The 27,213-nt window shown below is 46.1% G+C and overlaps 1 protein-coding gene across 1 annotated transcript; it reads right to left on the reverse strand.

The window, feature by feature from the left end:
* Window positions 1–5,280: 5,280 nt before the first annotated feature.
* LOC116985048 (death domain-containing protein CRADD-like) lies at window positions 5,281–27,213 on the reverse strand. The gene is made up of 2 exons (XM_033039415.1): window positions 26,666–27,213; window positions 5,281–5,583 (listed from the first exon to the last, which is right to left on the reverse strand). Exons 1-2 carry the CDS (start codon window positions 26,967–26,969, stop codon window positions 5,282–5,284), a joined length of 606 nt encoding a protein of 201 aa, XP_032895306.1. The 5' UTR covers window positions 26,970–27,213; the 3' UTR covers window position 5,281.

Consider the following 27,213-nt stretch of genomic DNA (forward strand, 5'->3'; position numbering starts at 1 on the left):
GTAGAGGTTGGTGTTGTGTAGTGTTCAAAAGGCTGATGGTTATTGGGAAGAAGCTATTCTTGAACCTAGTGGACACCATTTTAACGACAGCCTGTTCTAGATGTCCACTCTGGTTGCCGCCATGAGTCAAATATATTTAATTGTCATATGTACTGACAATGGAACAACAAGATTCTTACTTGTATCAGCACAACTAGCACTGAAAACAATACGCATAATTATATATATAATTAACAAACAGAAAATCAATGAATTAATAACCCCAATACTAGTGCAAACCCTACCTCCTCCAAAGTCCTTAGATCAACCAGAGACAGCCCATGGGTCATAGTAGAGGTTAGAGTTGTGTCGTGTTCAAAGGGACGATGGTTATTGGGAATAAGCAATTCTTGAACCAGGTGGACACCATTTTAATGTAGGAACATTCCCTATACCTATTCGATTAATGAAAATCTGAAAATTATAAGGAAGATGTAACATCTTACATACTGGGGGAACATGATGGGCATAGTGAAGGGAACGTATCATGGTATTTAGATTACATAGCATAACTAAATTAAAATAAACATTAGGAGTTGTAAACTAAGCTGAGGGCAATAAAACTGATCATGGAGTAGTACATTTTATTGCTGCCCATTTGTTAGATAAATGGGAGAGTGGTTTTCTTAATAGCGGGGAACATTAAGCATAAATAATTCTGGGGAAAGATGAAAATGAACGCATGTGGAGACATTGATCAATGATGAATTATTTCAAACATGTAGAATCCACATGTAATTATTGTGTTGTGAGAATATAAAAATGCAGTGGGTGCTCTGAATTTTTGAAACACTTTGGGTTCTCTCAGAGTGTTTCCTCGTGCGTACCGTTAGGGCTTTGAATAAATCAACTTGTTTGAGACATGAAACGATATGGTACGACAGAACTTTATTTATCCCAGGAGGGAAATTGATTTGCCAACAGTCATAAAAATACAAAATACATGAAACGTGAAATTAAAGTGACGAGTGGAAAGGCTTGGGGAGATGTGCAAACATTGGGGAGGGGGGGGGGAAGTCAGTCTCAGTCTACTCCACGACAGAAGGGGGAGGAGTTGTAAAGTTTGATAGTCACAGGAAAGAAGAATCTCCCGTGGCGTTCTGTGCTGCATCTTGGTGGAACCAGTCTGTTGCTGAAGGTGCTCCTCAGGTTGACCAGTGTGTCATGGAGGGAGTAAGCTGTATGGTCCACGATGCTCCGCAGTTTGAGGAGCATCCTCCCCTCCAAGACAACTCCACCCCCAGGACAGAGCCAGCCAGCACTGGCTACCCCCGATTGGTAGAACATCTGCAGCATCTTATTGCAGATGTTGAAGGAGTGGAGCCTTCTCAAAAAGTACAGCCGGCTCGGTCCCTTCTTGTACAGGGCCTCAGCCTTCCTGGACCAGTCCAGTTTACTCACCACTGATCTACAAGATATCCTTTGCATCTGTTTCTATCTGAGCCACACTTAAGAGGGCAAATGGGTCCCACGTGAAGGGCAGATTCAGGGTACAGGTTAAACACAAAATTCCGTCCTACACTCCGATACCATTTTCTCGATGATAGGAATCAAAGGAGAGCATGACCAGGGTGGTGTGGGTCATCACAGGGACGCTTAAGTCAACAGCTTTGCAGTGGCTCCCTGTCCTCTCTCATATTGCCGCCCCCAGCATACGCAGAAGGGAGAGGATGTTGAAAGATTGGTGCACCATCAAGGGTAACCCTGACCTTCCCATCCATGCTGACTTGAACAACCTGCCCAACATGCGCCTGAAGTCCCGCAAACCCTTCTGGTCTTCCGTTAAATCCCTGGAAGACTTTGGCTCCAAGACTGAGTGGCGTAGAGCCTGGAAATATGCCAACACCAACAACGGAGAGGTCAGAACAGACCTCCCAGTGAAACCACCGGATTTTTACCTCCATCGCATGCAATAGCTAACCCTGAACAGAATCCGCACCCTCCATGCAAGAACTGCCCATTACCTGCATAATTGGGGGTGGGGGGGGGGGTGACAGACAGCCCTGCTGGCAACTGCGGACATTCAGACCAGACCATCCTACACATCGTGAATGACTGCCCATTGAAGCTTTTCCCTGGGGGCATCAAAGCCGTCCACCCAGTAACTGATGCTGTCCTGGCCTGGATGTCTACCCTTGACCTACAACTTTAGGCTGTGCACGCCATACGCAAGAAGAAGAATTCAATAGTATGAATGAAAGACATTCACAATTCAGTTACAACATGCACTATTGATATTGTGCAAGCATAATGCTTAGTTTAGAGATACAGCGTGGAAACAGGCCCTTCATCCACCGAGTCCACGCCGACCAGCAATCCCCGCATATTAACACTATCCTACACATATTAGGGACAATTTACATTTATACCAAGCCAAATAGTCTACAAACCTGTGCATCTTTAGAGTGTGGGAGGAAACTGTATCTCTATACATTTGATAATAATAATAACCCAACACCAAATTGCTAATTGGGCAAGACGGCACCAGAGCACAGCAACTCTTTGTCTGCTCTTCCCAGAGAAGAATCTACTGCCATCCAAACAATTGCTCAACTCTTAAATCTTGAGTATGATTTGATTATATTTATGTATGTTATATCTACTACAAACCAACTGATTCCCATAGCTTTCAAGAAGGAACTGCAGATGCTGGAAAATCGAAGGTACACAAAAATGCTGGCAAACTCAGCGGGTGCAGCAGCGTCTATGGAGCGAAGGAAATAGGTGACGTTTCGGGCTGAAACCCTTCTTCAGACTGATAGGGGGTGGCGGGGAGAAGGAAGGAAAAAGGAGGAGGAGGAGGAGGAGGAGGAGGAGCTTGAGGGCTGGGGGATGGGAGGAGACAGCCCGAGGGCTGAGGAAGGGGAGGAGACAGCAAGGGCTAACAAAATTGGGAGAATTCGATGTTCATGCCCACAGGATGCAGACTCCCCAAGCAAAATATGAGGTGCTGTTCCTCCAATTTCCGGTGTTGCTCACTCTGGCAATGGAGGACACCCAGGACAGAGAGGTCGGATTGGGAATGGGAGGGGGAGTTGAAATGCTGTGCCACCGGGATGTCAGGTAGGTTCTTGCGGACCGAACGGAGGTGTTCGGCGAAGCGATCGCCCAACCTCCGCTTAGTCTCACCGATGTAGACTAGCTATCTGGACTACACTTCTTCCCACCGTGCTTCCTGTAAAGACTCTAACCCCTACTCCCAATTCCTCCGTCTATGCCGCATCTGCGCCCAGGATGAGGTTTTCCATACCAGGGCATCGGAAATGTCCTCATTCTTTAGGGAACGGGGGTTCCCCTCTTGCATTATAGATGAGGCTCTCACTCGATATCCCGCAGCTCCGCTCTTGGACCCCCTCCCCCCACTCATAACAAGGACAGAGTCCCCCTTGTCCTCACTTCCACCCCATCAGTCGTCGCATACAGCATATAATCCTCCAACATTCTCGCCACCTCCAAAGGGATTCCGCTACTGGCCACACCTTCCCATTTCCACCCCTTTCTGCTTTCCCCAGAACCCGTTCCCTCCGCAACTCCCTGGTCAACTTGTCCCTTCCCACCCAAACTACCCCCTCCCCAGGTACTTTCCCCTGCAACCACAGGAGATGCAACACCTGTCCGTTTACCTCCCCCCTTGATGCCATCCAAGGATCCAAACAGTCTTTCCAGGTGGGGCAGTGGTTCACAAGCACCTCCTCCAACCTCATCCACTGCATCCGCTGCTCCAGGTGTCAATTTCTCTACATCGGTGAGACCAAGCGCAGGCTCGGCGACCGTTTCGCTGAACACCTCCGCTCAGTCCGCATTAACCTACCTGATCTCCCGGTTACTCAGCACTTCACCCACCCCTCCCATTCCCAATCTGATCTTTCTGCCCTGGGTCTCCTCCATTGTCAGAGTGAGGCCCAGTGCAAATTGGAGGAACAGCACCTCATATTTTCGCTTGGGTAGTTTACACCCCAACGGTATCAACGTTGATTTCTCTAATTTCAGGTCGCCCTTGCTTTCTCTCTCCATCCCCTTTCCAGTTCTACCACCAGTCTTACTGTCTCCGTCTACATTCTATCTCTGTTCCGCCCCCTCCCCTGATGTCAGTCTGAAGAAGGGTTTCGACCCGAAAAGTCACCAATTCCTTCTCTCCATAGATCCTACCTCACCCGCTGAGTTACTCCAGCATTTTGTGTCTACCTTATATCTGATCTGTTAGGATAGCAAGAAAAACAAAACTTTTCAATGTACACATGACAATAATAAATCTAAACCCAAAATTATGCTTCGAGCTCTGGCTAAACATTGCTCATGAATACATGCCACACTTCCAAACTTGAATAATATTTCTTTGTTTATTTGTACTTTTATACAATTACAAGTCACCAAAATGCTTAAAACAGAATTTAAATCTAAAGACTTCACCGATATTCTGTACCATTTACTATCTCAAAGTAACTCCCTTGTTTCTTCGATTATCCGTAGAGTTGCAGTTTACTGCAGAGTTACAAGGAGGACATTTCCTGGCAGTTCTCACATATTGCATACATTTTACAGGTTGAGGAAGGTGCCCAGGGTTTGATGACATTGAAGGTTTATAATGTCAGTGGGCAGGCAGGCAATTTGACAATTTGCCATTCCCATGTAGATATGTACTGGAGTTATGGAATTCAATGGGAGTCCAAAGGCAGAGTTTACCTTTCTCATTATAGTATTTTAATAATTTTAATATTCATGAGTGATAGGAACAGAATTAGGCCATTCGGCCCATCAAGTCTACTCCGCCATTCAATCATGACTGATCTATCTTCTCCACTCAACCCCATTCTCCTGTCTTCTCCCCATAACCCCCGACACCCACACTAATCACACATCTATCTCTGCCTTACAAATAACGATTGTCTTGGCCTCCACAGTCGTCTGTGGCAATTAATTCCCGAGTAACCACTCTCTGACTAAATATTCATTATATACTTTTACTTTTTACTGTTTTAAAAGTTTCTGAATATCAGAGAGGAGACCAAAGCAAAGCACCAGCCAACACTGCTCACTGTCCTCTGCTTCTTGCCTCGAATTCATCCAGGGACCCCGACAGTCCTTTCAGGTGAGGCAGAGATTTACCCCCCCCCCCCCCCCGCTGAGTTACAGCAGCATTTTATGTCTCCTTTGCTGCACCCTATTCACTGCTCCTTTGTTGCACCCTGTCAAATACGACTGGCCCTTCACTTTTAGCAGTGGGTAACCCAGCCCCGACTGTTTACTGAAATGCATCCTTTATTACTGTGGGGTCCACATCTGCTGAAGTAAGACTGGTACACAGGTTCCGCACTGTAGCTTGTTTTCCCAGCCGTTGCTTCCACACGATAAATGATGCCAAGATCTGTGCCTGCACGTTGTACTGGTGGTTCATTTTACATCGGTAGACATCTGAACTCCTCAGTCCCAGGTCCATCACAACCTGCTCCCATTCTGTTCCCATTTTGCCAGAGAGATGATTTAACTGCTTGTCGGTGGGCACGCCGTTCAAGACGTGATCCGAGATGGTTGACAGCACATCATCTGGAAGAAAGAGACAGAGGTACTGAGTGACACTGTAGCTTTCCTGTGCAGCTCAATATAGTTCAATAGTTAATTATTGTCTCGTGTGCACAGGTCGCCATATTTTGGCGCCGTTTACAAAGAAAAACAAGTCTAAAGTGGGGCCCAGGTGCTGGAAGTACTGGAGCATCCCCGATCCAGGTCAACTGCAGGGAACCTCCTGCAGCCGACCTCGAAGGCGCTGGAGGCAACACCCCAGTCCCTCTCCTACCGGCCCACTCATCGCATCTGTCACTACCAGCGGCTCTCTCCTCCTCCACTCTCCAGTCTTCAGAGCCAATCCGCTATATAGAGAGTGTAGGAAGAGTCTGACTGACCCCGATTACATTTTATCTGTTTGCTTTGTTGTTACCTTCTCCTACCTAACAATGATCTATTCTACATTTTCCTTGATCACCACCCCCTTTGATGTCTCGTTATCACACCTGACACTTCCTTATCTCTATATCCAACCCTCACCCCTCCCACTCCCAACTCTGTCTGAAGAAGGGTCTCAACCTGAAACGTCACCCATTCCTTCCCTCCATGGATGCTGCCTGTCCTGCTGAGTTACTCCAGCACTCTGTGTCTATCTTCGCTATATGGCGAGGAGGGATTCTCAGTACGAGAGGTAAACTCAGCATTAATCTGACCTCAGTTGATGCTCTGCAGATTGATGAGAGGAAGACCACAGAGAGAGTTGCTGAAGTCACAGGGTCTTACCACCACCAGGCAGCTCAATCATTCAATTCAACAACAACAACACCTGCCTTAAAACCTTCCCATTCCAGTACTGATATTGTAAACCGACCCCCAGCCTCAGCAGCTTGAGGGAGGGGATTCCCAGTAACAGAGCACGGGGAACTGCTTACTGGTTATCTCCCCACAATAGCTTGGCTCCAATTCTAAGCTTACTCATGCCTTGTTCTTGACTTTCCTACCAGAGTATATAGTTCCCCTATTTCCTACCAAGTTCTTAAACACTTCAATTGCACTCAATTGCCAACAGGCTTGAGAATGTAACTGATCTCGTCACCTTTAGACTTTAGAGATGCAGCGCGGAAACAGGCACTTCGGCCCACTGAGTCCGCGCCGACCAGCGATCACCCCATTCACCAGCACTATCCTAAATTGGGACAATTTACCATTTTATTGAAAACTAGATGTCTTTGGAGTGTGGGAGGAAACCGGAGCACCCGAAGAAAACCCAGGCGGTCACGGGGAGAACAGACAAACATAGTCAGGATCGAACCCAGATCCCTGGCACTGTAAGACAGCAACTCTACCGCTGCGCCACCGTGCTACCCCTAATACTTTTAATCATGGGGAATATTTACTGTATCCTTCCGAGATTTACAGATACTTTCTGAGGATGAAGCACAGATCTGCGCACTGTCCAGCTAGAGCTTGATGTGACTGCTGGCATTCTCTCTCTCTACTGCGCTGCCTCGCGTTCGTTCATTTCTCCACCACTACGGAAAATGAGAAAATAAGGCCCAAAATGTACTTATTGGAGTGGAAACTTTCACTGCTCCCCAGGGCACATAAAATGTCCAGGAATGTGCAGCAACAATTAACGATGTGTTTTATGTTTACCGTTCCACTTGCCAAGAGAGAGTTTTCACAACCGCGCAATGAATCAGTGGTAGTGTTAGATGACCCAGATGAAGTTCATTTTGATATGAGGGAGATGTGTTTTTATGTTAAACTGGAAGGAGATGAATGTGCTTCTCCAATTAAGCTTTTATTTGTAAGTCTAGACAGTGTAGATTGTTTTGCATCTTGTATCAGAGATTAATTGTAACTGGACAGCAGAGCAGAGCGGTGCTGGCTCGAAGGGCCGAATGGCCTACTCCTGCACCTATTGTCTATTATCAGACCCTTAACTCAGAGGCTGCAAGATGACTGTGGTGCTGAGCCCACTCACTTGCTTAACCCGCTGGGCAGCACGGGTGGCGCTGCGGTAGAGTTGCTGCCTTACAGCGCCAGAGACCCAGGTTCAATACTGACTATGGGGGCTTGTCTGTACAGTTTGTATGTTCTCCCTGTGACCTGCGTGGGATTTCTCCAAGATCTTCGTTTTCCTCGCACACTCTAAAGGCGTACAGGTTTGTAGGTTAATTGGCTTGGTATAAATGTAAAACTGTTCCTTGTGTGTGTAAGGTAGTGTTAATATGCAGGGATTGCTGGTCAGTGCAGACACGGTTGGCTGAAGGGCCTGTTTCCATGCTGTAACTATTAACCAAACTAATCTCCGAAGTCATTTTGTGCCGTGCCCATCATAACCCTTCACAAATATTCTTCCATTCTTTTCCTTCCATATTCTCTCAAGAATTAGCTCATGTGTGAGGCATCCTGTAATTCCTTGGAAACCACAATCCAATATATGTCACAAATCTGCAAACACCATCTAACCATTGAGTGTTGACCCGCAGCTACTCTTCGCTCAGAGTTGGCCTTGGCTTGTTTACCTTGCCAGTTGAATTGGAAGATTTGGTGGATAGAACTATAGTGGCACCACTCTTCAGAATAGAGACACAGGAATGCAGGGAACACAGTTTCATGAAAGCAGCAACACAGGGTGACATGGTGGTGAAGAAGGTGTCTGACACACATCATTGATCAGAATATAGGATACGGTATATTAACAAGACCTTTGGCAAGATATACATGGTAGACTGATATTGAAGGTTAGATCACATGGAATCCAAGACAAACTGGCCAATTGAAAACAAAATTAGCTTGATGACAGAAACAGAGAGTTATGGTAGAGGGTTGTTTTTCCCCAGACTAGAGACCTGTCATAGGTTTTTATGTCAGGTCACATTCTTCCAGTAATTGTATTCATGATTTGGATGTGAATGAAGGCAGCAGACTTAGTAAATTGACAGGTAACACTAAAGTTGGTTGAAAAATGGATACTGAAGGTCATCTACAACTCCAGAAGAAGTTGTAGAGGCAAGAATAAATAAGCCATTTTAAAGACACACAGACAGAAACATAGATAGAAACAGTTTATAGAGATTTGGGCCAGTGCAGCCAAATGAAACCAGCTTAATTGGGCAGGTTGGCTAGCAGGGATGAAGGGGCTGAAGGGCCTGTTTTCCGTGCTGTATAGCTCTTTAACCATGAACCGCCCCCCGCTCCCCCCGTGTTTTTTGAAGGCATCTGCTGAAGGGAGTCCCACGACAGGAGCAGAATGGAGAGTAGGAATCACAGCTATCCAGTAGACCATGAGCTTTATGCCAGGTTTTGGATCCTGATCTTCAAACCTATTCCTTCCTACTGTTGCAGAAGGCTATCCAACGACACTGATGACGATGGTAAATGTTCTCATAAATGTCCATCTTTGTGGAGAGGCAGCTCCTGAGATATAGGAATGAGGTGCATTTTCCAAGAGGCATTTTGTCAAAGGGCCCTGGTGTACACTGGGAGCCAACAATCCAGTTTGCATTCACGGCGCCAATGTAGAGATGGTTAAAATCATCAAATTCTCAGGAGTCAATATCACCAACAACTTCTCCTGGACCACCCATATTGAAACAACGGCCAAGAAAGCACACCAACACCTCTATTTCTTTAGAAGGCTTCGCAAGTTCGGCATGTCCCCAACAACTCTCACCAACTTCTACAGATACACCATAGAAAGCATTTTATCGGGATGCTTCACAGCTCGGTTTGGGAACAGTTCCATCCAAGAAATTGCAGCAAATTTTGGACAAAGCCCAGACCATCACACAAACCAACCTCCCTTCCATTGACTCCATTTACACCTCACGCTGCCTCAGAAAGGCCAACAGCATAATCAAGGATGAGTCGTACCTTGATCACTCCCTCTTCTCCCCTCTCCCTTCGGGCAAAAGGTATATAGAAGTGTGAAAATGCACACCACCAGATACAGGGACAGTTTCCTCCTATCTGCTATCAGGCAACTGAATCATACTACCACGATTACTGGTTAGTACGCAACAAAAGCTTCTCGCTGTACCTCGGTACACATGACAATAAACTAAACTGAACTGACCCGACTAACTGTTCGAGGGCCTGTGATTTATGGGTGTTTGGTGTAAGCCAATTTCCCATATGCTTCAGAGAATAATTCCGCAATAAATCACAGCCTAGCCTTTGAATGTGCATTTGCCAGTGTCATCTGTGTACTGCAGTTTGATGACTGAGGTTAGAGTGACCTTGGTTTAGGAGTGATGGCAGCACAAATTGAACAGTTTCTCAGGCACAAGCAACTGCAGATGCTGGAATCTTGTGCAATGCACAAAATGCTGGAGGAACTCAGTGGGACGGGGAGCATCTGGGGAGGGAATGGAAAGGTTGCGTTGAGTCTGGATCCTTCTTCAAACTCAAGAAAGGTCCTGATCCGAAATGTGGCCTGTCCATTCCCTCCCCAGATGCTGCCTGACCTGCTGATCTCATCCAGCACAGTTTTTCATTAGGCCTATACATTAGCTACACTTCAGTGGGGGGTTTGTTGGAGTGAGGTTACATATTGCAGCACGAAAGCTTGTGAAAAGCATTGGGATGATCGAGCAACCTTACTGTACATGGGACTGCACTGAGATGGAGTCTGTTGGTTGAGACCATGAACCACATGGCATATGTAGGAAGATGAAGTCCCGAGGGCAACTAAATATGAGCATATTCCAAAATCCCTCAAGTGACAGTCAAAGGCTTTTAATCGGGTTGTGTACATTAGCTGGTGCTGTTCCCTATATTCTTCTCAGAGTTGTGGCACAGTCAAGATTATGATCACCGTGCAAAAAAGTGGACTGAATTCAGGCTGTTATTTGATGAACGAATTTAAGCTTTTCATAGTCATACAGTGTAGAGACAGACCCTTTGGCTCAAGTAGCCCACACCGACAAACATGTCCCATCTGCACTAGTCCCACTTGCTGGCATTTGGCCTATATCCCTCTCAATCTGTCCTATGCATGTTCCTGTCTAAATGTTTTTTAAACATTGCAATAGTACCTGCCTCAACTACCTACTTCACCCCTTTGGGTGAAGGAGGTTTGGCAGGACATAGTTGAAGAGGATCCTGGTGATGGCTTTCCCAGTGGTAGACAGCAGGGCGACTCTTCTGTCGGTTGCAGAGTGTTGAAGATGCTCATGATTGCACCATCTCCCCAAGATCCCTGGCATGTCCTCTTCCCAGATCGAAGAAATGAGATTGCAGATTTGCAACTGAAGTTCTTCTCCATCAGCTATCAAATCATCAGCAAGTTTCAGAACGTAGGCCTTGCTGTCTCCCCGTTAACATTTTGCCTTACCTTGTCATCTGCGACAGCAGTGAGAAAGCACAGTATAACCCGCCGTGGAGAGGAGTCAATGTTGAGGTCTTCAAAGTGTTTATTCCAGCAGATACTGCTTCCTTCTGTTCCTGGCTCCCAGGAAGATGGGCTCTGCTATTTGGACTTTGACAGCACTGAAGTATCCATGTACACATCTTGGTTACGAGCGAGCAGCCATACCCTCTGCACTCTTTCCACCCACCATCTGTTTCGTTCTCCGGGATCTCCGGTTTCTTAATACACACCAGAGTTGAGGACACACAGGTTTGTAGGCTAATTGGTTTGGTATAATTATAAATTGTCCCTAGTGTGTGTAGGATAGTGTTAGTGTGCGGGGATTGCTGGTCGGTGCGGACAAAGGGCCTGATTCCGTGCTGCATCTCTAAACTAAACAAAACATTGTTTTTTGCATGGTCAATGTTGATGGCAGAACAGATTCGATGGTGGTTGGTCCAGCAGTCATTGGTGCCATTTACGGTGCAGGTGAGGTGATCATCTTTATGGTCACCCAGTCGAATGATGATGCGTTCTAATGGGTACCTGACCATGGATTGAGGATGTCAGCATGCGGTCTTTGACTTTGGCTCTCTGAGAGTTGTTATGACAAGACCATCCTCCGAACACACTGAAAATAGGAGGACATCACCTACTCCCTCCTTGCCAGTCATGCCTTCCAGAGTATTGTGTTCGTTGCAACCCTGGTATGGAGGCTGGGCCCAGGTGGGTCTGTCTTTCTCCCAGAGAAATGAGCACTCCTGGGCTCAACCTCATTACCGGCGCTGGGCTCAAGTGGAAGATCAGAGTAGAAGTCTTCCTTGGCCATCTCCTTAGCTTCGAGGCTTAGGATGCAAGCATTGATAAGTGTTGTGTGCTGGTTTTGCCTGAGAGAGTTGGTGAGATGCTGGACTAGATCATTCTTGATGACAGAGGTTGCACCATAAAGATTTCATTCTGTTTTGTCTTTACTCTTTCCAAAAGAAGGCGTATTCGCCGCCTTGGTCTTCGGCCGTCACCTGCCTGACCTGAATACTCAGGGAGGTGGTGTGTCAGTGTGGAAGCGTACAAGCTCCCAGGCTGAGATAGCAGAGCAGTGTTCACATTGGTCGATGATGGGATGCGACAAACCTGAACATCACGTTTTCAAACTGGGATTGGGCAGTGTACACCAGTTACCACATGAATGGAAAACACCCACACCCTTGGTCCAATGGTAAGAAGGTCCAAGATGACCAGAGACCATGTGCTGGCTGGTGATCCCTTGGCTGGTGATCCATGTGTAACAGTAGTCAGATCAGTCCACAGTTCCAATGCACTGAACAATGGATAATATTGGTATTGAACCTGCAGGTTATTTACTCACAAAAGTAGCAAATTCATAGTAAAGTGTTCAAATTGCTTCACATCCAGCAATGCTAACAATATGCTTCAATAGATTAAAACACCCAAACAAAGCATTGCAGTTTACAATGCTCACCTTGACCAACTGGGTGCAAGTCACAAATCAAACAAGAAACAGATTTTCTCGGCCTATCTTTCACCACAATGTCAGCCAGTGGCTGTTGAGGGAAAAACAGAGTTGAAATTTCAGGTTACTGAGCTTTCTTCTGGGAAAAATAGAGGTAACCAGGCAGAAAGATATCTCTAGTATTCCTCTCCCCTGACTCTCAATCAGAAGGGTCTCAACCTAAGAAGTCACCTATTCTTTTTCTCCAGAGATGCTGCCTTACCTCCTGAGTTCCTCCAGCATTTTGTGTCTATCTTCGGCGTAAACCAGCATCTGCAGTTTCTTCTTACACAGGCTTAAAGATATGCCTTAAAGTCTGTTATTTTGTAATTTTTCCTCGTTAATGATGGAAGTTCATCAACAGAAAATGGTGAATCCCTGCTTCTCTCCACAGACGCTGCCTGACCTGCTGAGGAATTCCAGGATTTTCTTTTTTTTCATTCCGATTTCTTGTATCTGCTTTTGTCCTTGATGTGAGGGTCGGCCTTCTATAGTCTGAACTGCTTGTTGTAATGATGAGCTATCAAACTAATAAAACGTTTAAAACTGGCAACGTTTACCTACAAACAGGTCATTTTCTCCTAAAATGTTCTCTTAAATGGCCAAGAAATCAGTGCTCCTGAGGACAGAAGGTTCTTAATCAGCATTCTAGACCAAGCTGGGCCACATCAGGTGATGAAGCTGAATTTTAGTTAAAATATAAGAAGATATTAAATTGGCTTCTGGGCTAGCTTACAGCTTATATTTGGTCTCAAATTAGGCTTGCCTCAGGTTGCGGGTGTGTGGGATAATAAATCCTATAACATTGTCTCCCAAGTGAGGAAGTGACAGAGAAAGAAACAGCTAGTCACATCTTTGAAGTAAGATGCCATAAACCAAATGGCCTATGTTTATGAAGGACCAAATGACAGAGAGGAAGCAGCGAGAGCTAGGGTGATCTCTGTGAAGATAAAATGTCGTAAACCAAATGGCCAATGTTATCTTGTACTATGTAAACAAAAGGCCTTTGATGTGATGCATTCTGTGGAAACCTTTTCCTGTACCTCTGACCATGACTAATGTCTGTGAAATGTGCTAAGGGGACAAAAAAACCCTATTTAATGCAATGTAATTCTGTTGTTCAGCGAGGTGAACGGAGGACAGTCAAGTGTCTGTAATGGTCACTTGACTGGAGTTCTCCCTCCCTTCCATCGGCCGATGTAAAGTAAAGTTTTGAACTGGTCTACCAAACAGTTTGTGTGGTGTCTGTTTATTAAGAAGCGAACCTGGTTTAGTAGTTAATAAAGTAGCTTTTTCATTGGCGTAGTTATGCAGGCCTCGCTGGGACCACATCAACAGCTGACTGTGCAAGAGGTTGCAGAGGTTGCCGGGATTGGAAGGGAGATAACTGAGCTCTATCGGCCCCCTTGTCAGACCGACTCCCTAGAAACTCCCGGGAACATCTGTGATCCTTCATCAGACATTGAATTGGTTCCCTGCCGAGGTTCTTAGAAACAGACAAAGGTAAGACCAGTTGGGCTTTATATGTTTGTTTTTAAGAAGGGATTGTGTATGTATTTTTAAGACCGAATTGTGCATGTATTTTTAGGAAGGGCTTGTGTATATTGTTAAGAAGGACGTGAGTGGTTTCTCTTTCTCTCTCTCTGTCTATCTCTCTTTGTTTTCTTTTTTTTATCTCTCTCTACTAAGGGCTCATCGGCTTCGTTGAGACATCCGTGATTTGTCGGGTTGAGATACGGGGGTTGAGGTTTGCGTCTGGCTTATTGAGACATCCGAAGAGTTGTCGGATTGAGAAATAAGTGGCGTTGTATATTAAAGAGTTAAGAAATCTGCCAGGTTGAGAAACGGGGGTCCTGGATAGCGGGTCTGCTTCGTTGAGACACTTGGGGCTTATTTTAAGAGTTAAGGAGTCTGCCAGGTTGAGAAACGGGGGTCACGGATAGCGGGTCTGCTTCGTTGAGACACTTGGGGCTTATTTTAAGGGATAAAACGTCTGCCAGGTTGAGAAACGGGGGTCTTGGTTAGCGAGTCGGCTTCGTTGAGACACTTGGGTCGTATATTAAAGAGTTAAAAAGTCAGCCAAATTGAGAAACTGGGGTCTCGAGTAGCGAGTCGGCCTGGTTGATATATTTGGAATGATTCGGAATTAAGAAGTCTGCTTTCTTTTTCTCTTTCTTTCTATCTATCTATGGGGAATGCTCTGGATAACAGTCCAACATATGTGTTATTTGAATCCTAAGTATAATAAGAAATTTAGAATGTTAAGTTACAAGTTGACCAAACGGTTAGGGGATGAAGCCTGGCCAGTAGGGGGAACATGGAATGTAGAGACATTTATATGGGAAAGGAAGACAGGAAAGAAATGGAAGAAAGGAATTAAAACATGGAAAGCAGGAACAGAGGAGAAGCATGAGGAAAGTAGAGTTCGAAGTTAGATGGATACTGTATGTAAGAAGGGTATAGAGTTAAGAAACAAGGAAAGCACCAGGAAAGGATGGAACGTATTGCAACTAGAATGCCAGTGGGCAGAGGAACAAGAGGAAATAATTAAAAGACAGACAGGAGGTGAGAAACAGGTGATGGTTAGTAAAAAATAAACCCAGTACTGGTAAATCCTCTGGAGGAGACTTCATGTCTGGCACGACGACCCTATTTGGTAATGAAGATGAGGAGTTAGATAATCTTGGGAGATGTCCACCTATGCCCTACCAATAGCAATGGCATCTTTACCTGGGACAGTTCCGTCAGTAACATCCCTATACCTTGAAGTTCTGACCTTACAAAGCTCCCCAGGATTGGGAGCACAGGAATGCCTTTCTGTGCGTAATTTGTTTAACGCATTGATGCTACCAGAACAGCTGGTCATTGTTAAATGTTCTGCACACACTGGTGCTGGGGACCCTATAGCAAAAGGCAATGAGTTGCTGATAATGTATCCAAACAGGCAGCCTGTACATCCAAATGCGGAGTGACAGCACATAAACAGACGCTAGCAAATAGAACGGTCCTGCCAAACATGAAGGAGGTATGTACATTACAGAGGGACGCCTCTCATATATAATAATAACTATGGAAACAAGAGGGCTGTGCCATTGATTCAGCACACCCCGCTTGGACAAGTTGGTGTACACTACATTTTTACCCGTCTTACCCATGCTGGTAAGGAGGGAATGATAGGATAACAAAGGAAACGTGGTGGCAGGCCTCTGAATGTAAAATTTGCCAACAAAGTAATCCAAGCAAATCAATTAAGATACCCTCAGCGGTGACGCCAATGCCATCACGATCGTTTGAATGCATACAGATTGATTTTATTGAAATGCCAAGTGCCCAGTGTTATAAATATTGCTTAGTGATTTTAGATTTATTTAGCAGGTGGAGTGAAGCTCTACCAACCACTAATAATACTGCTGAAACTATGGTAACATTGTTGTTAAGAGAAGTTATTCCCAGGTTTGGCCTACCTACTGCCACAAGTTCAGACAATGGTCTTCATTTTATTGCCACTATTAATAAGGAAAAATGTGCACATTTTAATATTCGACTGCAATTTCACTGTATACACCACCCACAGGCATCTGGGATGGTGGAAAGAGTCAATGGGGATTGCAAAACAAAATTACCCCGGAGGTAAATCCTTTTTCTGACAGGCAACTATGTTATAAAAAAATTGGGGATGAAGGAAAATTTGATGGAGAAATGAGGATAAGGTAGGGAGACTGAAAAGTCAAGGGGAATCTGACTAATCATGATCTGGATCAATGTCCAATTAGGGTTAGGTAACCAGGATTTTGGTAAACAGAAATCTTGTCAGAAAAAGGGAAAGTAAATTACAAAGAGATGTCTTTGAAGATGAAATATTATATACTGCTGGTAAAACAATGTTTTTGTATATATACTGCTGGTAAAACAATGTTTTTGTATATGTACAGCTTGTAAAACAAGGTTTTTTGTATGTGGAATGTGTGAAATTCAAAGCAATGAGCAAAGTTGTGTGTCACTTTAAGAAGTTTGTCCTTTAAAATGCAAATGGATAGTTTATGGTGTGCTCCGTTAAGAAACAGGCATGAATGGGGGGCGGAGCTATACTCGAATGATAAAATGTGTTGGTTGATTATAAATCTTTTGAACCAAGTTTAAAAAAGACTCATCCCAATTAAAGTGTTAAATGAGATTGGAAATGTCAAAATTACAGAGAAAAAGAAAATGTATTATTGATTACTGATTCTGAGTGAGTTCTTTTAGGAAAGATTGTTTTGATATGATAACAGAGGTTGTCTTTTAAAATGCAAATGAAGCAAGATTACTGTTTTCAAGCAAACAAAAAGATTTTGAAGCATGGGCTGTTTGAGGGAAATGATGGTAGATGAAAAATTGTATTATGACTTACAAAAGGGGGTTTGAGGGAACTCACAATGAGGGATAAAAGGTCAGAAGATAAAGTAGATTGGGGAAGAGAACATATTTGGAGAATTGAATATTTAGGTGGGGAGAGCCTCTTCGGATATAATTGGATTAAAGAATAAGTTCACAGGGAAGTGTTAAGAAGGAACTGAGATACGAGGATCAAAGGAAGACAAAAGTGCTGGAGAAACTCAGCTGGGAACAAGATTCACAACTTTTTATTGATACAGGAAAAGCTGCGGTGTCCACCCCCTGGAGAGTGGGGGGGAAGCTACCGACAGGCCCTGGGCAATTAACTAATTATGTATGGACGGCAATTAACCCATGTCTTGCCAGATCTACATTCTCAGGATGGAGGAGCTTTGCTGGAAGCCATAAAAGCTATACGATGATGGTGCTGGGACAAGAAGAATTGAGACTGTGTTGAAAAGAACAACCAAGTGTTGCTAACAACATGAACTGCTGTAAAGATTGAAGATCATCGTCGCTGGATACATTTGATTGACTGTGAACAGTTTGTGGAAACAAGGACGATGGGCTATTGATGCTCCCTTTATTCTGGGGTGGCCCAGCCCACATGGACTGAACTTTCTTCAGAATGGCAAGCTTGCGGACTAACCCACATTTAAAGGATGGTACACACCTCCTTTTAGACAAGATTGAAGTCAAACATGACAAGCGCAGCAAAGATATCCTGACTACAGACAGTAAGAGGTCTGCAAAGGCCAGTTAAATCTACCTGTTTTTGCCACAACCAAGGCACTGGTGTATTTTTAGGAAACAGTATATTTGTGAAAGGCATTGTTATGTTGCAAATGCAGTGCCACACAAGAGAAGCATGAACCAGTTACACCAGCACACGGGAATTCCAAGCGAAGCCGAATAAAGGCTGAGCAATTTTAATGATCCTTTTCCTGTCCTATGATAGTATCTTAGTGTCACGTCCGGGGGAGGTTTGTGGCCATTTAAAATGTTTGGAGGGACTTGTGGAACGATTGTCCACTATGAAATGATTGTGTTACTAGTGTACTATTAATTTGTCTGATGAGATGCTTATGGTCTTTCGTATGTACTCAGCAAGGGCTGTAGTTGTTATCAAAAATTTGATAAAAGGATGGAATGATGAAGCTGAATTTTAGTTAAAATATAAGAAGATATTAAATTGGCTTCTGGGCTAGCTTACAGCTTATATTTGGTCTCAAATTAGGCTTGCCTCAGGTTGCGGGTGTGTGGGATAATAAATCCTATAACACTGTCTCCCAAGTGAGGAAGTGACAGAGAAAGAAACAGCTAGTCACATCTTTGAAGTAAGATGCCATAAACCAAATGGCCTATGTTTATGAAGGACCAAATGACAGAGAGGAAGCAGCGAGAGCTAGGGTGATCTCTGTGAAGATAAAATGTCGTAAACCAAATGGCCAATGTTATCTTGTACTATGTAAACAAAAGGCCTTTGATGTGATGCATTCTGTGGAAACCTTTTCCTGTACCTCTGACCATGACTAATGTCTGTGAAATGTGCTAAGGGGACAAAAAAACCCTATTTAATGCAATGTAATTCTGTTGTTCAGCGAGGTGAACGGAGGACGGTCAAGTGTCTGTAATGGTCACTTGACTGGAGTTCTCCCTCCCTTCCATCGGCCGATGTAAAGTAAAGTTTTGAACTGGTCTACCAAACAGTTTGTGTGGTGTCTGTTTATTAAGAAGCGAACCTGGTTTAGTAGTTAAGAAAGTAGCTTTTTCACAGGAACACACTTCCCTTTCATGAGGGCATTATTAATGCTGTGTCGTGGGGAGAGGGGTAGTAGAGGTATGAAAAGGTACAGAAAAGGTACCCTGCTTCTTGGGCCTACACCTAGAAAAGAAACAATACCTGTTGCTTGCCAAGCTGGAGATCTCCCATGGCAACCACTCCTTGAAAGCATAAAACATTAAGATCCAACAAACATTTGCAAAGGGCCTTGCCACAAGGCAGTGTTTCCATCCAGAGACCAACCACTACATTCCTCAGGCATTTGTTCCCCAATGCCTAGCTATTACAGTGCAGATATTTACACTACACTTCATAAAAAGAACACTTGTAAATAACTATTCCAGCTTTGCTTATATTCACTCGCACTTCCAGTCCTGATCTCTATCTCTTGGCGTGTTTCTTTGATGACACAGTTCCAAAGCTCTCAACAATTCTGGAGTGAGGCAGATGTGACCTGACCATTTGACTTGCAAGCTGTAATTACAGATGGAATTCATTCCACTTTCTTTTGCAGTCAGTTGAAGGCTTTAGCTCAGTCTACAGGGCTAGACCGGCGTAATTTCCAAAACGACAGGGTGTTTCATAAATTCATAAGTTATAGGAACAGAATTAAGCCATCAAGTCTACACCACCAATCATGGCTGATCTATCTTTCCCTCTCAGCCCCATTCTCCTGCTTTCTCCCCACAACCGCTGACACCCACAATAACCAATCTATCTATTTCCGCCTTAAAAATATCCATGGATAGATGGAGAATATGGACCGAATGAGAATATTGTGGGAAGTGACAGGTCCTGAAGTGGTCCTGAACCTGGTGCTTGAATTATTTGTTCATGCAGATGGAGAGTCTCTTGCCCAGAGTAAGGGAATCGAGGACCAGAGGACACAGTTTACAGGTGAAGGGGAAAAAGATTTAATAGGAATCTGAGTGGTAACTATTTCACACAAAGGGTGATGGGTGTAGGGAAAGAGCTGCCAGAGCAGGTAGTTGAGGCAGAGACTTTCGCAACATTTAAGAAACAGTTACTGAGGTACATGGATAGGACATGTTTGGAGGGATATGGGCCAATTCAGGCAGGTGGGACTAGTGTAGCTGGGTCATGCTGGTCAGTGTGGGCAAGTTGGGCCTTAGGGCCCGTTTCCACATTGTATCACTCTATGACCCCATGAGAAAGATAAGCCAAATGTAATACAGGTGCACAACCTTTTATCTGAAGTTCCAAATAACGAAAAGCTCCGAATAGCGGACATTTTTTCGGTCCTTGAAGAAAGGTCCTTGAAGACGTTCACCGAGGGTGGCCCGCAGAGGTGACAGCGGAACCTCCGGTCGGTCCGCGAAGAAAGGGGAACTAAATCCCCATTCATAAAAGAGAAGGTGAGGGTATATTGCGCGGGAGGGTTAATAATTGACAATCTGCTGCTGCCTGCCCGTTGAGTTAAAAAGTTCCCACGGTAGACTCACGATACACAGTGTATCGTGAGTCTTGCGTGGGAACTTTTTAACTCAGCGGGCAGGCAGCAGCAGATTGTCGCTCCCTTCAGTTTCACCCCACCTACACCCCTCTGCTTCCCGGCCATGTGTGTGACCCCTTCCCTCCCCTCTCCAGCTCCCCGCCCATTGCACCGGCGCGGGGGATTTGCACTGTCTTAACATCGGCGATGCCAGCAGGTCAGTGCCAGTCACCGGAGACGTCAGGACCAACGGGACACCGACCCCCAGGCCCACTGCAAGCACGGAGATCCCAGAGACCCACAGCCCAGCCCCGTTCCAACTCCAGAGGAACACGCTCCCCGTAGGGACAGAAGCTGATGGTGTGCAAGGTGCGTCTTGTTCTTGGGGTTGCGGATGAGGGGGCGCAGCTCGGGCTGTGACGTCTCCGGCCACCCCCCTGTACAGGAGCTGAGACTGGGAACTGTGGGGTTGTTTGCAGTTGCAGAGGGAGGGGGCAAGGGCGGTACAGTTCCCAGTCTCAGCTCCAGTCCAGGGGGGTGGCCGGAGACGTCAGGACCAACGGGACACCGACTGCAAGCACGGAGATCCCAGAGACTCACAGCCAGCAGCAACTCTAGCCCAGCCCCGCTCCAACTCCAGAGGAACCCGGGTTGCGGATGAGGGGGCGCAGCTCGGGCTGTGGGCGAACTGCCACTTGTCGCTGTAGCGGCCTTGCGGATATGAGCCGAGCACTCTACCACTGAGCCAGCCGTTAAAATCTACGCTAAAAATCTTCAATTCCGAAGGCCGAAAAATTCCGAATTACGAAAAGTGTCTGGTCCCAAGGCTTTCGGATAAAAGGTTGTGCACCTGTATGGATTACTTAAAGAAATGCAAAATGTGTGGTAGAGATTTGCTTGATCGGGGGTTTCAAAAACCTTTGTTATATCCTCATTGCACACTGCATAAATACTTCAAAATTAATTCCATAAGTTATCGCTATCATCGAGATCCAACAAACTATCGAGTTATTGTTGATACCGAACAATGGTGAGGTCACCAGATCGTCACAAACAAGGCTAATATCTAGAATGAAATATTCACACTGCCGTGTGAAATCAGCCAACATAATCAGAGATCATTTACACTCCGGTCATTTCTTCTTCTCCCCTCTCCCAACAGGCAGAAGATACAAGAGCTTGCAAGCAGTAACCCTAGATTCAGGAACAGTCGCTTCCCCGCTGTTATCGCACCACTGAACGGTCGTCTCATAAGCTAAAGGTATAGTCTCGATCTCCAGACCTCATTGTGGGCCTTGCATTTTTTTTTTAATCTGCACTTTCTAGCTGTAACACAATATTCTGCACTCTGGTATTTTGTTGTTGTACTTGTTGTACTTGTATGGCTTGATTGTGCTCGTATATGGCATGATTTTGTATTGCATGCAAACAGTGGCGCAGAGGTAGAGTTGCTGCATTTCAGCAGCAGAGACACGGGTTCGGTCCTGACTAGTGCTGTCCGTATGGAGTTTGTACGTTCTCCCTGTGACCGCATAGGTTTCCTGCGGGTGCTCCGGTTTCCTTCCACATTCCAGACGTGCAGGTTTGTAGCTTAACTGGCGTCGGTAAAAATTGTCCCTAGTGTGCATAGGATAGTGCTCGTGTATAGGGATCGCTGGTCGGCGCGGACTCGGTGGGTCAAGGGGCCCTATTCCGCGCTGTATCTCTAAAGTTCAAAGTAAATGTTTTTCACGATATCTCAGTACACATAACCATAATAAACCAATAGCAATCAAAATTATGCCTGTAGTGTATATAGTAGTATATAGTGTAATGCATGTTCTAGAGACCCTGTGGAGATGCCTAAAGAATAGCATCAGCCAAAGCACACAGAGAAGCCCGTAATCTTCAATGTGATTCATGACCAAATCATCTAATTTACTGATGCTTGTTCAGAGATAAATATTGTCTTTGGACACCAGGGAAAAGGAAATGTTTTACTTCTATTTCAGATGGCAGAAGGGGACCACTGTTTAACTTCGGCCCACCAGGTCCACGCCGACCACCCATTCGTTCGCAGACACGAGCACTATCCTACACACACGGGACAATTTAAAAATGTACCACACCGATTAGCCTACAAACCTCTAAGTTTTTGGAGTGTGGGAGGAAATTGGAGCACCCGGAGAAAACCCATGCAGGTCACGGGGAAAACGTACAAACTCTGTACAAACAGTACCCGCAGTCAGGATCGAACCTGGGTCGTCGGCGCTGCAAGGCAGCAACTCTACCTCTGCGTCACCATGCTACTCTATATCATAATATCATATTGATATCATAATGTACACCAATTATCATATGAAACAATCCCTTGTTCTCTGAAGCATCATCTGGCCATTTGTCTTTTCCCTTCCCACCATCCGAGCACCAAGCACTCAGTCCAGGTCAAACTGCTGTTACTGCATTTGAGGTTCACAATGTTTGTGCCGAGATACAGTGAAAAGCTTTTGTTGGGTACTAACCAGTCAGCGGAAAGACAATGGGTCTCGAATAAGGTAGATAGTAGTTCAGGACTGCTCGGTAGTTGTTGGTAGGATGTTGCAGTTGCCTGATATCAGCTGGGAAGAAATTGTCCCTGAATCTGGAGGTGTGCGTGTTCACATTCTATACCGCTCGATGGGAGGGGGGGAGAAGAGGGAGTGGTCCGGGTGCAACTCATCCTTGAAAATGCTGGTGGCGTGAGGTGTAAATGGAGTCAATGGAAGGGAGGGTGCTCTGCGTGGTCTCCCCTACATTAGCAAAACAAATGGTGTGAAAGCTTTCCAAAACATTCAGTCTGCTGGGTTAACCATGAGCTTCCAATGTTTGTCACTTGAATTTTCCATCCTAATTTCATTCTGATACCTTAATTTTGATGTCGTAAGCTGTTCCATTGAGACCCAACATAAGCTTGAGGAGCAGAATTCCATCTTCCATCTTAGGCCAGTAGCTGTGCACAGGCCACAGGGCATCATCTGGTGCATTGATAGTGGTGCTGGTGTGAAATCACCAAATACACAGACATCTTAAACTGCTTACTCTGCATAAATCCAACAGGTGTGCACTGTGCATATGTTAGGGACTACACTAATATTAAAAAGGGCGGCACAGTGGTGCAGCACTCGAGTTGCTGCCTTACAGTGCCCGGGTTTGATCCTGACTATGGATGCTGTCTGTATGGAGTTTGTACGTTCTCCCTCTGGCCATGTGGGTTTTCTCCAGGTGCTCCAGCTTCCTCCCACTCTCTAAAGATTGGAGGTTAATTGGCTTTGGTAAAATTGTAAATTATCCCTAATGTGTAGGATAGTGCTGGCATACAGGGACTGCCGGTCAACGCAGACTTGGTGGGCCGAAGGGCCTGTTTCCGCACTGTATCTCTGAAGTCTAAAGACAATATTGAATTTACTAATTTCAGATAACCAGCCTTTCATGCAAACTGAAATGGACAATTTTGCTGAACCTCTGCCATTTTTCACTCTCCATAGATGCTGCCTGCCACTACAAGAATTTTCCATATTCTTTTATTTCAGATTTCCAGCAACTGCATTGTTTTATACTTAAAATTCCAGCATTTCTTTCCTCTCAGCTTTGTTTTCATACATCTCCTTCTACGTATATCTACTCAGATTAAGAAGCCTTGATCACCCTCACCAAACTAGCACAATTATCTATCATTCAGTCTCCAGCGCAATAAAGACTTTACTCTGCCCTCTCCACATTTCCTGAAATTAAAACATTTACAATTTACAACTTTGCTAAATTGATTAAAGATCACTGACCTGACGCATTAACGCGTATCTCCACAGAGGCTGTCTGACCAGCTCAGTTCTTCCAGCCAAAGATCCTATAGCGGAGCTTGCTATAAGATCTTTGCTTCCAACACTGTTCATTTATTGTTCACAGGCGGTATTCACACGCACTTCCCCAAGCTTCCAGTAGATGGAACTATCTGACATTGATGGGCATGATCAATGCCAAATCAAGGCGGGTGTTCTAGGACCTCAAGTTCTTATATCTTTGGTTCAGTCTGGGATATTTCTTCAGCAAAATCAGATAGATTTGGTTATGATCAAGGTAAAGAGTTGCATCCTAATTTATCCGGATGGCACCTTGGTACACATGTCTATAATAAAACTACACCAAAACCATCCACTTGAAAATGCAATTACATTGAAATCGGTAGCATTCATATTTTGATGCTCATTTATAATTCATATTCACCATCATCTGCTGAGTCATCAAGTTAACATTAATGACCAAAAAATGGTCAGTTGCCAGACTGAACATTCACAAAGCTACGTGGCATTCTCAGAAGTTTTTAACTCGATATAAATGCATTTGCTTTCCTATCTACTGATTCGACTTGCAAGTTAACTTTTTGGGAATCCTGCACCAGCGCTCCCAAGTCTCTTGGCACCTCTGATTTCTGGATTCCCTTCCCATTTAGAAAATAGTCTACTCCTTTATTCCTCCTACCAAAATGCATGACTCCACACTTTGCTATTCTGTATTCCATCTGCTACTTCTTTGCCCACTCTCCCAAGGATTGAGCTTATGTGGAATTGTGGACAAAGTCTTAGGACTGCCGCACATTTAGTCAGACTACGACTTCGCTCAATCACTAGATTTCAGGTGACATTGAACCGAACCTTCAGAAACACAATAGAGGGAAGGGGTGGATGCAGAGCTGATGGCCATGTACATGTGGAAACTGCCATGCTTTCCAATAATGCCACTTCTCTACTCCCAGAGAACTGTATCACCCACCATCATCTTTCAAAGCAGTGATGCTTATGAAGGATATTGGGAAGGCAAAGAGATCACAAAATATCAAAGGCAGACAGGACTCAATGGATCACACTAACAATGGACCATTGTGTGCTTCACTTTTATTGAGTCATCGGTGCCAGCTGTGATCTAGTTTAGTTTAGAGATACAACACGGAAACAGGTCCTTCTGCCCACCGAGTCCACGCCGATAAGCGATCCCCGCACATTAAGACTATCCTACACACACTAGGGACAATTTACATTTATACTAAGCCAATTAACCTACAAACCTGCCGTCTTTGGAGGAAACCAAAGATCTCGGAGAAAACCCATGCAGGTCACAGAGAGAACGTACAAACTCCGTACAGACAGCACCCGTAGTCAGGAACAAACTTGGATCTCTGGCGCTGCAAGGCAACAACGCTATTGCTGCGCCACCATGCTACCCCTGTACATTTCCTTTGTTCTGTACCTTTTCATACCTCTACTACCCCTCTCCCCTGACTCAATCGGACTTTATTTACACTATGCTTTATACACTTAATCCTGTGTCTGTGCACGGCATGATAATAATCATACATAATCTTTTTGCTGACTGTCACTGGGGTGGGGTCATTGTGAGGGTGGGGTCGTTGTGAGGGTGGGGTCGTTGTGAGGGTTGGGGGGCTGACATGGGTCGGATACCGGGGGCGAGGGCCATTGTGGGGGTGGGAGGTTGTTGTGAGGGGAGTGGGGCTGACAGCAGGGTCGGATACCGGGTCATTGTGGGGGCGCGTGGAACATTGTCGAAAGGTGAGGGACATTGTATGGGTCGTGGTGGGGTCACTGTGAGGGAGTGGGGACACTATGTGGGAGTCTTTGCGAGGGGGTGGAGGCTGACACCAGCCTGTATACCATGGGTGGGGGGGCATTGTGATGGGGTGGGGGTCGTGGTGAGAGGGTGGGGGTTGTGGTGAGGGGGTGGGAGACTATGTTGGGGTGGGTGAGGCATTATGTGTGTGTGGGGTCATTGTGAGGGGGTGGGGGTCATTATGAGAGGGCGGTGGTCACTATGTGAGTGTGGGGTCGTCGAGAGGGTGGTGTGGAACATTATGTGGGAGTGGGGTCATTGTGAGGGGGTGGGGGACATTGTGTGGGAGTGGGAGGTAGACAAAAATGCTGGAGAAACTCAGCGGGTGAGGCAGCATCTATGGAGTGAAGGAAATAGGCAACGTTTCGGGTCGAGACCCTTCTTCAGATGTGGGAGTGGGGTCGTTGTGAAGGGTGGGGGTCACTATAGGAGTGTGTGGGTCGTGGTGAGAGGAGTGGGGTACATTATATTGTAGTGGGGTCGTTGTGAGGGGAGTGGGGTCACTGTGGGTCGTTGTGAGGGTCGTTGTGTGGGGGTCACTGTGGGAGTGTGTGGGTCGTGGTGAGAGGAGTTGGGTACGTTATATTGTAGTGGGGTCGTTGTGAGGGGAGTGGGGATCACTGTGGGAGTGTGAGGGTCGTTGTGAGGGGAGTGGGGGTCATTGTGGGGGGGTCACTGTGGGAGTGTGAGGGTCGTTGTGAGGGGAGTGGGGGTCACTGTGGGTCGTTGTGAGGGGAGTGGGGGTCACTGAGGGTCGTTGTGAGGGGAGTGGGGGTCACTGTGGGAGTGTGAGGGGAGTGGGGCCACTGTGGGTCGTTGTGAGGGGAGTGGGGGTCACTGTGGGAGTGTGAGGGGAGTGGGGCCACTGTGGGTCGTTGTGAGGGGAGTGGGGGTCACTGTGGGAGTGTGAGGGTCGTTGTGAGGGGAGTGGGGGTGGGGACACCAGCCCGGATACCGGGTCGAGGGGCGCGATGGCGACGCCGGGCCTGCGGCGATGGAGCATCTCACCTGCCGGCGGCTCGTCGTCCTCGTCCTCCCGCGCCTCCTCCTCCTCCAGCCGGCGGCTGAGCCACGGGGCCTCGTCCCTGAGGGAGTGGACGAAGGCGGCGAAGGCCCGCGGCCCGCGGCCCGGCAGGTAGTCGAGCAGCTTGAGGTTGCGGCGGGCGGCCACGGGCTCGGCCTCCAGTTCCTCCAGCAGACTGCGGTTCACCACCCCCTCCTGGTACAGGTACTGTAGCGGCACCTCCAGCCGCAGCTGCTCCGCCAGCTCACCCCGCAGCCGCCGCAGGGCCCGCCGCTGCCGCGCCTCCATCGGCCCGGACCCCGGTTACGATGCGGCGCTCAGGTTTAGGCCGCTCCCCGCAGGCAGCTAACGCCGCTTCACACGGGAAATACCAGAGCACTCGCTTTACACTGAAGGTCTCGGGTTTACGCCGCTGCTCTGCTGCAGACGGGTTTGCAGGGAGTTTGTACATTCCCACTGACAGCGCCTTGGAGGAATATAAAGAAAGGAGTAAAGAAAAGTGGTCGAGTAGAAAGGCCAAAAAGGGGCCACC

The sequence above is a fragment of the Amblyraja radiata genome, chromosome 21, assembly GCF_010909765.2.
Source record: "Amblyraja radiata isolate CabotCenter1 chromosome 21, sAmbRad1.1.pri, whole genome shotgun sequence".
Lineage (NCBI taxonomy): Eukaryota > Metazoa > Chordata > Chondrichthyes > Rajiformes > Rajidae > Amblyraja > Amblyraja radiata.

Coding starts and splice junctions, on each gene's coding strand:
- LOC116985048 (XM_033039415.1), bottom strand. CDS start 26,969: ATGGAGGCGCGGCAGCGGCGGGCCCTGCGGCGGCTGCGGGGTGAGCTG. Junction 5,584..26,665: donor GGACGACGAGCCGCCGGCAG/GTGAGATGCTCC, acceptor TCTTTCTTCCAG/ATGATGTGCTGTCAACCATC.